Source organism: Amblyomma americanum, chromosome 1 (assembly GCF_052857255.1).
Source record: "Amblyomma americanum isolate KBUSLIRL-KWMA chromosome 1, ASM5285725v1, whole genome shotgun sequence".
In the NCBI taxonomy this organism is placed as follows: domain Eukaryota; kingdom Metazoa; phylum Arthropoda; class Arachnida; order Ixodida; family Ixodidae; genus Amblyomma; species Amblyomma americanum.
In genome coordinates, this window is record NC_135497.1 from 380,645,217 (window position 1) to 380,658,106 (window position 12,890).

The 12,890-nt window shown below is 45.7% G+C and overlaps 1 protein-coding gene across 2 annotated transcripts in view; it reads left to right on the plus strand.

Annotated features, from left to right (window-relative positions):
• Nucleotides 1-495: 495 nt before the first annotated feature.
• The window catches only part of LOC144115686 (uncharacterized), a 92,937-nt gene continuing 80,542 nt past the window's right edge, over nucleotides 496-12,890 (plus strand). Inside the window, exons 1-3 of one of the 2 annotated variants that reach the window (XM_077650154.1) lie at nucleotides 496-593; nucleotides 7,324-7,497; nucleotides 8,461-8,673. In XM_077650154.1, coding sequence (XP_077506280.1) covers nucleotides 7,373-7,497; nucleotides 8,461-8,673 — 338 coding nt within the window. In that variant the 5' untranslated portion in view covers nucleotides 496-593; nucleotides 7,324-7,372. Of the gene's footprint in view, nucleotides 594-1,046; nucleotides 1,182-7,323; nucleotides 7,498-8,460; nucleotides 8,674-12,890 lie in introns of those variants that run through there. The other variant, XM_077650155.1, reaches the window with a different exon arrangement.

The window sequence follows — 12,890 nt, forward strand, 5'->3', positions numbered from 1 at the left end:
GGTTGCCGAGCCGAGATTGCTCCGTGGAGCAGTCGGGACTGCTCCGCCGAAATCGGCGGATCCGACCGGAAGTTTGCGTGACGTTCTTATTCAGCGGCGATAGCGGCGCCCTACATGCTCTGGCCTGCATGCTCTGGCCAGAGCAAGTGTACTCCAATCGCAATTTCAGGTCGCGCGCTCTGCGCCGGATTCAGGCGCTCTGTCACAGAGCGTGCAGACCGCTCCGGGCCTGCGATTGGAATTCACCATGAGAGCCGCAGTACTTATTTTGAAATTTCCAGCTTCGTCTCTTACTGGCATGCGTCTGCATTATGTAAAAGAGCTTGTATTTTAACCGAAAACCGTGAACGAAGGACAAAAGTACACACACATACCCTATGAAAGTATTTGGCGCCCAAAACCGAAACAAAAACTACATGCATTTTCTACTACAAGCGAAAGAGGACGCTAGTGTACGCGTGTCGGTTCTCTCGCTCTTTGCTTCTCCGTCTCTCCCGCGATTGTCTCTCCCTGCGGGCCTCGCTTTGCTCACAATGGGTGAATTAGGCGGTCGACAGCACTGGTGGAGTTGGTCATAGGCAGTCGCCGGAAAGGTAATGTACCGCGACATTAACTGTGTACCACTGATTGCGGCCGGATGCTGGCGAAAACGCGGGGACACCAGCGCGTGGAGAGGCGCTACTCAAAATGCCGCGCCGTTTGTGCCGCGCTTGCTGCTGCTGTTGCGCTGGTGCCAGCTTTTGACGGCTGAGATAAACCATCATCCTCTGAGCCAAGCGCTGGCTTTCTCTTCTGTGTTCGCGTCTGGTTTGAAAGCTGTTGCTTGCCGAGCGTTTGACACGCGAGCTTCGAAGGTCACGCTGCGCACTTGTACACGAGCGTTTGTGTGAGCTAACACGTCCGCTCGCGTACCAGCGGCATGTTGGTTCCTCCGCATGTTTTGGCTGGCTGTTCCGAGATGGGGTAGGCTTCGCTGCAGTGCTCCGTCGGGCGCGCCTCGCCCCTCACGCGCCGGCTAGGAAGGAAATCTCCTCCGCATCCTTTTTCGTAGCTATTTCCAAACAAGGCCATGGCGCTAGGGTGCCAGATTTGGCAGTGCGGTGCCGCTTCGCCCACTCCGCTTGAAGGGAAGAGCAAAAATCGGTGCTGTCCCCGGCGCGCGACTGCAGCTGTTTCCTCAGGTTTGTTGTGGCATTTCTTGCGCGCGTTGTCTGTTGGAGCACGTTCTGAATAGCTGCCAGCGTAGAATACGTGACAATCCTCTGAAAGACAGAAGTGTGCTAAAAAAAATAATCTTGTACACTGATCGTCGATCACAATAATTACGCTCCAGTCTATGAAATAGTTTATACGAAGTTGTGATGTATGTCGCTTTCGGTTGCGTTTCATATCGTGGGTAGATAAAAGCTCCTCCCGTCTTGACTCTGTTGAAGGCTACTTGTTTCTTTGCAAACTTGAAGCCGTGGGCTTTAAGGTTGCAAACGTATGTCTTTTAAAGGAATATGTATACGCAATGTGTTCATTACACGTAAGCAAATATCCAAAGAAAAAAGCAAAGCGCCTCTCTTTTGCCTGCCACGGTCTATATGTGTGGTGTGTATAAATACGTGACACACTTTTCTTGGAGCTGTGTGTGGATTTCGTTTTTGGTGCTTTTTCCGCAGCTGTTTATTTTGCTGCTGCTAGAAGATGTTGCTTCAAAAAGCTCCGGCTTAGGTGAGATTAACTATGGTCAAAGTGTTTCAGGGAACAAGTTCCTAGTTTGTTCTAATTAACTGGTTGCAGTTAGTTTATCAAGTGGAAAACTTTTTCCTTAAACCAGGTGGACCAATTAGGATTTTCAACTTGCTTCAGCAGTTATGAAATTATTGTATCTGCATAATTTTCTTTAAGCAATTGCAGCATTTTATCATATATCTCACTTCTGTCATTGCACAAACAGTTCTTTTTTTACAAGCAGTGCAGTTTAGTGAGGCATATTGCATATGGGGGAAATAAAATTTTTGCTTTTCATCTGTGGTTTCTCCATTTTTTTGTTTGTTCAAATGGCATCTTTTGTGAGTGGCATGGTTAGAAGAAAGTGTCAGAATTATGAGGAAAGGCAAGTACCATTATACTTGCCTTTCCTCATAATTCTGGCACTTGCAGTCTGTATCTCTCACCTTGCATTTGAGGCATGCATGGAGAAGTGAGACAGTATTGCACCCTTTCCTTTCCTTAAAACCAATTTTCAGTTAGACCTTGGAGCAGGAAAATAATGCCTGAACATTGAGTGTTTCTTTGCAGAAATACTGTGTATTTGAAGAAGTGTGCAAGATTTCTATTTATGGCTGCTTTGTGTATGATCTGGCTTTAATAACACTATATTGTTTGTGGAAATATCATGGAATAGTTATTCATTACTCGCCCCTGCAGTGCAAGAATGCAAAATTATGCTAGATTTATGAATATTATCAGTATATACTTAACATTAGGTTAATTTCTGAATGTCTAAGAGCCAAAAAGCTGCACACATCTAACCACTGCTATACAATGCACATCTGTCATTATAAGGCTCTTGTGTGTTTAAAATGGTTACTGTGATCTTGAATTAAAGTTGTCACAGTATACAAACAAAGGCAGGCAGGTCTTGTGCAGACACGAGAGTGTTGCTTAGGGCACGGTAGCACATTGGCAAAATAATTGTAATAGATGAGGCAAAAAAAAAAGAACAAATCAGTTTTTGACTGCACCTTCCATGTTTATGAAAGTAATTAGCAAAAAACTTTATTTCCCACTTAAAAATGAACACCAACATCAATTTGTCTTTTACTGTGCAAACTGACCCAAAAAAACTAATTGTGCAACTTTTTGATGAATAACCTTATTCATACCCAAATATTTTTAAAGAGTATCACCTGATCTTTATCACCCGAATTTCAGGAAAATTCCAGTGGATTACAATATGGCACTGCATGAATTCATTACAGATACCGACACAAAACAGGAATCAAATGTGTATTTGCAAAGTAACATGTTCAACACCATGAAAATCATAAGTTTGCTCAGATTGATTACAATTCAAACTCTGTTGCCCTGGAGGAAGCTGTTGCTATAAAATTTGCTATGCATCAAACCTGTTCCCTCTTTTTTGCTTTCTTGTAACTTAATTGTTCTCACCTGGAATATACTCAGCTCTTTCAAATACAAATTTTTTTGCTTTTGGAAGTAGTGTTTTAGGTCATCACATGTTGGCTCATTTGAGAGCAGCACTATTTTGTTTTTTTTTTTTTGGACCTCATCTAGAGTTCTAGAATATTTTTGTAAATGCAGATTGTAGCTTAGAAACTATGCAAAAATTGCATGGAGCTAAATCTGGTTAGTAAAATGGGTGCCTAGTACTGGGGTCACCTTGTTGGCCAGACAGTGCTTCACAGACCGAGCATTGTCAGCTGAGGCATGGTCCTGATAAAGAATCCAAGCTCTGCTGATCCACAACCTGGCCTTGGTCTACCTTGTTTGTGCTGTCGGCTTCACGAGAACCTCAAGGTTATCTTTTACACTTTATTTGAATACAGTTTTCAAGGTTATATTGCTATTCATTTTTCCAATCTGGCTGTACCCATTCCACTGTGACCACACCATTGATAAACAAAAAGCAGTTAGTATTACCTTTACTTTTGAGTTGCTTATTCTTTGCTTTTTTGTGCTTTTACTCATTGCATTAGTCTTCAAGGGCATGAATTGTCATTTTGTCCCACGATTGTAGTGAAAAATTCACGTCTACTCATATGTGCTCACCTTCTAATCAGGTTAGGATCTGCTGCGAGCTGTTGCGTGTAGTTGGTGCAAATGTTTTTGTGGGTGCCTTTCTGCTCCTAGATAAAAGTTCTGGGGGACATTTTTGACTATTTTGGTGCAAACTATGTGCAGGGTCAGTTAGTTACATGAATTTAGTTTCATGGTCTTACGATTCTCCACTCCTCTTGACTGACAGCTCTGCTCTTTGAATGATGCTATTTGGTGCACAATATGAAGCCTGTTTTGTTTTTTCATGGCCATTTCTTTTTCTTAATTGTTCACTTCTGAAGTCTTATGCCACATTTTCAAAATCCCTGGTCACCCAAGCTTCTTCCCTGTTTCTGTAGTCAAGCACCCATCGATATAGTGTGGCACATTTTTACTTTAATTGCTGATTTAATATCCTAACAGAGCCTTGTGGTTGTCTCGTTATCCTGACTTCATTTTTGTGCATGGGCTTATAAATCTCATTATTAACAAACAGGTAAAAAAATCGTGAAATAGTTAAATATAGCCAAAATTCGTAATATAAAAATTTTCTCAAACGCGCGCAGGAGCAACACAAATTAATAATTGGAGGGACAATAACTCAGGCAATCCTTAATAAAAGAAATGGGAGACCTTTGCCCAAGTTTTAGCGCCCTTTCGAATGCGGTCGCAACAATTCCTGAAGCCACAAAAAGTGGCAGTTCTTCCCTGCACAAAACTGCCAGCACACAACAGTGGTTGCTGTTATTTATGTTTGGGCTAGTATTTGAAAATGTTCGATTTTGAATGAATTTAATTACAGTAGCTGACCTATTTTTTGGGCTTGCACGATAGTTTGGACTTTACTGAGGCACTGTCGGACACTATAGGAATGTGCACATATTCACGACAGATATTTTGGACTCTGTGGAGTCCGAAAGTTTGATTTTTCGGACTAAATTAGATGCTAGCAAGGCTGTGAAGAGTGCCTTTTAGCCCAAAAGTTCATTTTTCAACCCTACATAGATGTGAGCGAGTATCACCATCACAAACAAACTGCCCTTGGCTGCTGTGAAAGGTGCCATCAGTTAGTTAGGGCCCCCCCTTCCCCTTCATAAGTCATTTGCATTGAGCCCTCCCCCTCTCTTTCCTGGTAAATTTTCTGGTTATAGAACTTCTTGATAAGGTTCTAGCCTGAACACCAACCTTACCAAAATAATTCCAATCTGTTTAGTAAAGCAGGAGGTAAGGTAGGTAGGACAGGCACAAGCAGACCATCACGGAAAATGACTGATCTTATTGGGAGATGTGACAGCATGTACAACAGACAGAAAAAATGAATGGACCGTGGACACAGAGTTAGTTTTATTTCTTGAAACTGGTATACTAGTATGAGTTCACTCTTTCTGTAGATGCTAAGCATAGGAGGCCACACATACTGTGCTCATAATTTTTTGGAGTGCAGTGTTAAGCTGACCTACAATGAAACCTCGGTGACATTTGTGTGGTCCTCTTGCTTTTCCTGCCAATGGTACATCTGGAACCCTAAAGATGATGCGAAGCTATAGTACAGCTGTCAAAATTGATGAATAAGCAGCAGGTAAATGACATCCGTGGAGAAGTTTGAAGAAACGCTGAAGCACGGAGGGAGCCTGAAGCTGCAATTGTCTGAGAAAATTGGTTAACAAAAGAATTTTATAGACCGACACCATATTCATATTGTATAGGTGGTGCTCATGAACTGCGGAGGCTAGAGTGTAGCGGAGGTGGCTGGGGGTATCATCTGCGCTGTCATCTGCTACAGTGCGTGGTTTGCTTCCGTTCGCATATCATGCTGTTTGAGAACTGCTTTTCGTAAAGAGCTGTCTAGGCTGGCTAGTTTAATGACTATTTGTGAGCAATTGCAGTATACATGGCAGCATGTCAGATTCCACGAGAAGCTTGCACAATTCGGAAAAACACCCAGTGGATAGAGCACCATTTGTGGGTACGTCTGGCTTTACAACACACATTCATAGTTAAGTTTTAAAAACATTGCCTCGAAATGACGTCGCGTAGCGTACATTGTCATGCTCTTCTTCACAGTATTCGTCTACTGGTAATAAATAGCCGCCTCCATGGGTACTTTCTCCGTGAAACAAGAAAAATTTTTGTTTGCATATGTATCTGTAGGCTGCACTCCCACCCTCTACTCCCAGACGGGGATGAGTTCCACGTGCAGGTGCTGTGGGGTTTTAAAAACGTATTGTCTTTGTAATGATATTTCATACTTCCACATTCAGTTCTAGGATGTACTCAGCTTTTCTTCATGAAGGGATGACATCATACGTACTCTGTACAATGGGAAAACTGCTTTGAAAACCTTTCCTTGCATGTATTCTTATGGGCCGTAACCCCAGCTTTCACCTCCAACCAGTGAAAGCAGCGCCACCACATCTTGCTTACTTCACAGATCAGTGTTGGTCTGCTGCATTGTAGAGTAGTCAAGGCATCCAGACAACTGTTCATGGAAAATCTGATTGTAACCTAAGAAAGAGGTGAGCTAGTCTTACAAATAATCATGAATAAAAAAAATGGCATAAAATAATAATGTTGCGACATATTTCCTGAAAGATGGGAGGATATGGTTCTTCGAAAGCTTGCAACTCTCTTTGCACCATGCACCATGACCTTAAGTGTACTATAGACATGGAAGAATATCGTAACTCACAAGAAATATGACCTCAGAAACCTGAAGCACCTCAGACCCAGTAGCTTATTGTCTTCTATACACAGTATTAACCGCTCCACCATTGCGCAAGGAGTAGTATGAGGACTCCCAGGGACATATGAGTGTAAGGTTGAGAACGGCCAATTCCACATATATGGGTATTAATGCACTAACGCTATCTCACCATACCCTTACGGTGGAGCTTAAGTGTCCCCTCCAGTTTTTTCATCATCCTCACAGTGCATGATGTTTTCAGCTGGTCAGCATTGTCTTCTTTGAGGATGCAACTCATTCAGTTCTGTGGAAACATCACTAGTCATGATGGCATTTTGCAACAAAAGGGGTGAGGAACTTCACTAGAATATGCTAGAAACGCTTGAATCGTCAGTTTCTCGCAACACCCTACAACTTGCCTAATAATTGAAACCTGAGCACCGAAGGTTGGCATCTAAAACATTCATTAACTGGCGTTGCCTTATTGATTGGGCAAGTTCGTGTTGCATTTCTGAGGACATGAAAGCACAGAAAGGTGTTCATGGTACCTGTTGTCTCTCCACCTTAGTCTTTGTGCACTTTTCTGTTCTCAAGAACAGTACTTCACATACTGTCTGACAATATTCACTTGCTTTCATTTCTACAGAACACTTTTTGTTTGTTCACATGCATACTGTATCACTTACCCATGGTAGACAGCCTTCTTTTTCTTGTTGCATTTTAGATGCACAGAAAGTGGCTAGTTCAGGCACCACAGTTGTAATTCAGTCCCTGCATTATTTCGAGCATGAATTCATCAGTACGTCTCATTTTGTTCCAGCACCATTCGTATGAGGCTCCAGTCTGCTAAGGGGTACACTTTCTATGTGCAGGCCTGTAACTGAGCGTTGCGGCGGGTGAAGCACCTGCTGCGATGCGCCCATGGCGGCGGGAAGCCCAGCTTGGAGCCCGTTACATCCGAGCCCAGGCTTCCTGCTCAAGTGTGGCAAGGAGCACGAGAAACTCAAGCTCCGCATCCGCGCACAGCTGCAGAGCCACATGCTGAGGTAGCGCAGTCTTTGCTGCTGCATGTTGCAGCCAGCTGTGTCGTGGGTTGAGTGGCAGCTTGGTTTGTATGCATTACATGTATGGCTGGTGTCTGTCAGGCAGCATTAGCCAGTGAGAGTGCAGAAATGGCAAGATTTGCACTGTTGTCAGCCTTTGCTTTCTTTCCTTTGTAGTATCTTAATAAAAGGGAGCCTGAGGCGAACATCATTCAATTTTATTTATTTAGTAAAATTTGATTGTTTGGCTCTTTGTGGCTCCATTGATATTTATTCAGCAGCAGAAGATATATTCACTTCTGAAAAATCTGTGCATTAAATTGGAAGATTTTTTTTCCCACCACTTGATTCACACTCCCTACATTGACAGTGTCATTGAACGCATTAGACACTCTGTGGCCACCAGCTGAAAGTGGATGGCAGTGTGGTCTATCCTCAGAGATCCACAGAAGCACTTTCTGCCATCACAGTTTGTTTGTGAAAGCAGCCTGTGGCAGCAACACACTTTCTGGACCATTTATTGGCCTTTTCCGTTTTATAAAAGTTCTGTTTTCAGTGAAATCAACATCGTTATCATTAAAACATGGTAATCTATCGAAACAAGCCAACTGCAGGCCCAAATGCAGGCCAACTGTAGCCCAAATGCAGGCTGTTTGGAATGCCTTAATTATGTGCAGTGTGTGTGCAAACACCTATAAACTTTTGGGTGTTCTGTTCTTATTGAGCAGATGAGAACATTTTTCATTGTGGTTGTCAGATTTGATTTAAAAAAAGAAAGGTCATGGAGTGAGTTCTTGATGGAAGCTAAAAACGTCTGGTGTTCTGAAGTGTTTACTAGGGCACCTTACATCAATTGTGGCATCATTGTGTCTCAAGTGCCAAACCCGAATCTGTATCATTGTTTTCAGTACTGTAATAATGCTACCTATCTCGTTTTGAGTACATAGTAGATGCCTTATTGTGCAGCTTGCTTGAAGATGGCCTCTTCTCGGACGTGACCATCAAGTCGTTGTCAGACAACTCTCCCGATGGCCTGGCACTGAAGGCCCACAAGGCAGTTCTTCTAGTGAGGGTGCCTGCCTTCTGGAAGCTTCTCACTGAGAGATGTGCCATTTCAGGGGAAGGTGCAAATGAATTTGCTGTACCTCTTGACAAGGATTTGCTCCGGGACTTCCTCAGGTGAGCTGCTGCAGGGAAGAAAAGGAGTAGTGTTCATACCTTTGTATGTTGTGTGCACTACACAGATCCTGAAATGGGTTTCACGCGAGCAGCTCTTTTTCAGGTAATATGTTGTTGACCCGCCGCGGTGGCTCAGTGGTTAGGGCGCTCAACTACTGATCCGGAGTTCCCGGGTTCGAACCCGATGATCGTGGCAGCTGCGTTTTTATGGAGGCAAACGCCAAGGTGCCCATGTGCTGTGTGATGTTAGTGCACGTTAAAGATCCCCAGGTGGTCGAAATTTTTCCGGAGCCCTCCACTATGGCACCCCTTTCTTCCTTTCTTCTTTCATTCCCTCCTTTATCCCATTCCCTTACCGTGTTCAGGTGTCCAAGGACACCAACTATATATGAGACAGGTACTGCACCATTTCCTTTCCCCAAAAACCAATTATTATTAAGTATGTTGTTGCCTGTTATCGGTATAGGTGTATTTTAATTTAAGGCTCCTGCTGGCAAAGTGTTCTGTTACTAAAAAACACCTTGTTGGTCATACCTCACCAAAGAATGCAACCCAAGTCTTTGCTCTGTCCAGTGAAGATGTTGTCTGATGAGATTATTGCCACGTGTGTTACGACTTGAGCCAGGAAATGGGAGCCAGCACTTGGGATTGAGAGGGGCGGAAAGGGGTGTGTTATACACTTGTTACACGGCATTCCTCGAAGGCCTTTCCAGCAAAGGCACCTTTTTTCACCAAAGCAGTGAAAGCTTAAAGGATCAGCGACGCAGCTATACGGTGCAGCTCAAAGGTGAAACAGTCGTTGAGGCTTAGCACCCATTGCTGTGCTCAAGGTGGTTGAAGTGAGTGTTTTAAAAGTAAAGAGGGAAATTCTGTTCATTCGTTCAGCTCAGACAATTTTTTTATTCTCATTGCTTCCTTAGAAGAACTGCAACAGCTACTCTCATCAGCAGCAGCAGGTTTTGTGTTTTGCCCTGGCCACCAGGGGCACTTGGTGTTGCTGAAACGCTTTCACTGTCTTGAAATCTGGGCATAAAATATAAACACACTGTAGGGGTGTGTTTATTCGGTGAACCCAGATGATTCCAGCCGCTCAGGGGAGACTCGCAGCGAAGCGTCAGGCGTGGCGAAAGAGCAAGGCAGCGAACAACTTCTTCGTCCTTGAGAGCGGCAGCACGCGACGCATGTCAGTGGTTATATCGATGAAGATTACCACACTACAGTTTCCCCCCGGGCAGAGAAGGAGCCATCCTGGCGACTCATGGTGCCGAAAGGACAGACGGATCGTAGTAGGGCTTGATTCGGTCCACATGAACTATTTCGCGTCCACGGCGACGCAAGTCCGCAGATGGCGTAACGGGCTCAACTACGTAGTTCACAGGAGATGTTTTTTGAAGCACTCGGTATGGACCGTGATACCGAGCAAGAAGCTTCTTTGACAGGCCGGCGGTTGTGGCAGGAACCCAGAGCCACACCAGGGAGTTGGGCGCATATGAAGGCGCCTCACCAGTGTCACGATGGTGTTTTTGTTGCCATTGATTTTCCTTTGTGAGCGAACGAGCGAGCTGACGGCATTCTTCTGCATACTGGGCGGCGTCCGAGAGTGGCGTCGATTCAGAAACATCAGGGCGGTAGGGAAAAAGCGCGTCCATTGTGCAGGTTGGCTCGCGCCCGTAAAGAAGAAAAAAGGGAGAGAATCCAGTGGTGGTCTGTATCGCAGTGTTGTACGCGTAGGTTACGAAGGGAAGAACGTGGTCCCAGTTGGAATGAGCGTCGTTGACGTACATGGCCAGCATGTCACTCAGAGTACGGTTGAAGCGTTCTGTCAGGCCATTCGTCTGAGGGTGGTAAGAAGTAGCGGTGCGATGAATGATGCGACATTCTTTCAGTAGGGCCTCGAGAGCGTCGCACAAGAAAACGCGTCCGCGGTCACTGAGCAGTTCCTTCGGAGTCCCGTGGCGAAGAATCAAGTTGTTGAGAATGAACAAAGCAACGTCTCTTGCAGAGGCAGAGGGTAACGGTGATGTTTCAGTGTAGCGAGTCAGATGGTCTACTGCCACAATAATCCACCGGTTTCCAGCAGGAGTAGTCGGAAGAGGGCCATAGAGATCTATGCCAACGCGGTCAAACGGACGAGCAGGGCAGGGTAACGGCTGCAACGAAACAGAGGACTTCTGAGGAGTTTTTCGGCGTTGACAAGATTCGCAAGCGCGCACGAAATGTCTTACGAAGCGGTACATTCCACGCCAGTAAAATCGCAGACGTAGGCGTGTGTAGGTTTTCAATACGCCACCGTGAGCACATTGTGGGTCACCATGGTACGCAGCACAAATGTCGGCGCGGAGATGACGCGGGATGACTAGAAGCCACTTCCGTCCATCAAGCAAATAATTGCGGCGATAGAGAAGACCGTCACGAATGGAGAAGTGGTGTGCTTGGCGGACGAGCGCTTTGGAGGAATGACCGGGAGTAGGACTTGAGAGAAAATTCAAAAGTGCATTGATCCAGGGGTCATTCCGCTGCTCGGTAGCCATGTCGATAGTTGTAAGAGTCGACATATCGTAGGCACAGACGTGGTCAGACGAATTATCTCTAGGCAATGGCGAGCGGGAAAGAGCATCCGCGTCCGTATGCTTCAGCCCTGATCGATAAATGACATGAATGTCAAACTCCTGGAGACGAAGAGCCCAGCGAGCAAGGCGACCGGATGGGTCTTTCAGAGAGGCAAGCCAGCACAAAGCGTGGTGATCGGTCACAACGTAAAACGGTCGACCATACACATAAGGACGAAATTTTCCGATAGCCCAAATAATGGCCAAACATTCCCTTTCTGTGACTGAATAATTAGATTCTGCCTTTGTCAATGTTCGGCTGGCGTATGCCACAACATACTCGCTGTAACCAGGCTTACGTTGGGTAAGGACGGCACCAAGCCCAATACCGCTGGCATCAGTGTGGATCTCCGTAGGCGCAGCCGGATCAAAGTGGCGTAGAATGGGCGGCGAAACCAAAAGGCGGCGTAAAGTGTCAAAGGCTTTATCGCAGGCTGGAGTCCAGGCGGAAAGGTCGGAGCTGCCGGCAAGGAGCTGGGTCAGAGGAGCGATGATAGAGGCGAAGTTCAAGATGAAACGTCGAAAGTAGGAGCAGAGGCCGATAAAGCTCCGAAGCTGCTTCAGGGAGGTTGGCTTCGGGAACTCTGCAACTGCGCGAAGTTTGGTGGGGTCGGGAAGAATGCCGTCCTTAGAAACTACGTGGCCTAAAATTGTGAGTTTTCGAGCGGCAAAGTGGCACTTCTTCAAATTCAACTGAAGCCCAGCGCCGGCGAGACACGTGAGGACATCCTTTAGGCGGAGAAGGTGAGAAGAAAAGTCGGCAGAAAAAACTACGATGTCGTCCAGATAACAAAGACAGGTCTGCCACTTGAGTCCACGAAGAACAGTGTCCATCAGGCGCTCGAAAGTAGCCGGGGCATTGCAGAGGCCAAAGGGCATAACGTTGAACTCGTATAATCCATCCGGTGTTATAAAGGCAGTTTTCGAGCGGTCATTATCAGCCATCGGTACCTGCCAGTAGCCGGAGCGCAAATCCAAAGAGGAGAAATACTCGGCTCCCTGTAAACAGTCCAAGGCGTCGTCGATTCGCGGCAAAGGATAGACATCTTTGCGCGTGATTTTGTTAAGCCTACGGTAATCGACGCAAAACCGGATGGAACCATCTTTCTTGGTGACCAAAACAACCGGAGAAGCCCATGGACTGTTAGATGGCTGTATGACGCCCCGGCGAAGCATGTCGTCCACGTTGTCAGCAATGACTTGGCGCTCAGAGGCCGACACGCGATAAGGACGCTGTCGTAAAGGTGCGTTTGTACCAGTGTCGATTGCGTGCGTAACGACAGACGTGCGACCCAGAGCAGTGTGAGGAAGGTCGAAGGCAGAAGTGAAGTTCTGTAGAAGAGCAGCGAGTTGATCGCGTTGTGCGGGTGGGAGATCTGCGTCAATAGCTTGTTGAAGAACATCGGGTGGTGTCGAAGCGGTCGCTGTATCGCAAGAGCTGAGCACATTAACGTCTAATGAAGTAGGCGTTGCAGGAAGAGTATTTACAAGTGCGGGATCAAGTTCTTCAATACGACCGAGACACTCGCCGCGTAGCAGGACGGACGGGCACGAAAATGGATTTGAGACGTACATTGCACTAATGCCATCTTCGATCTTGAGGACCGC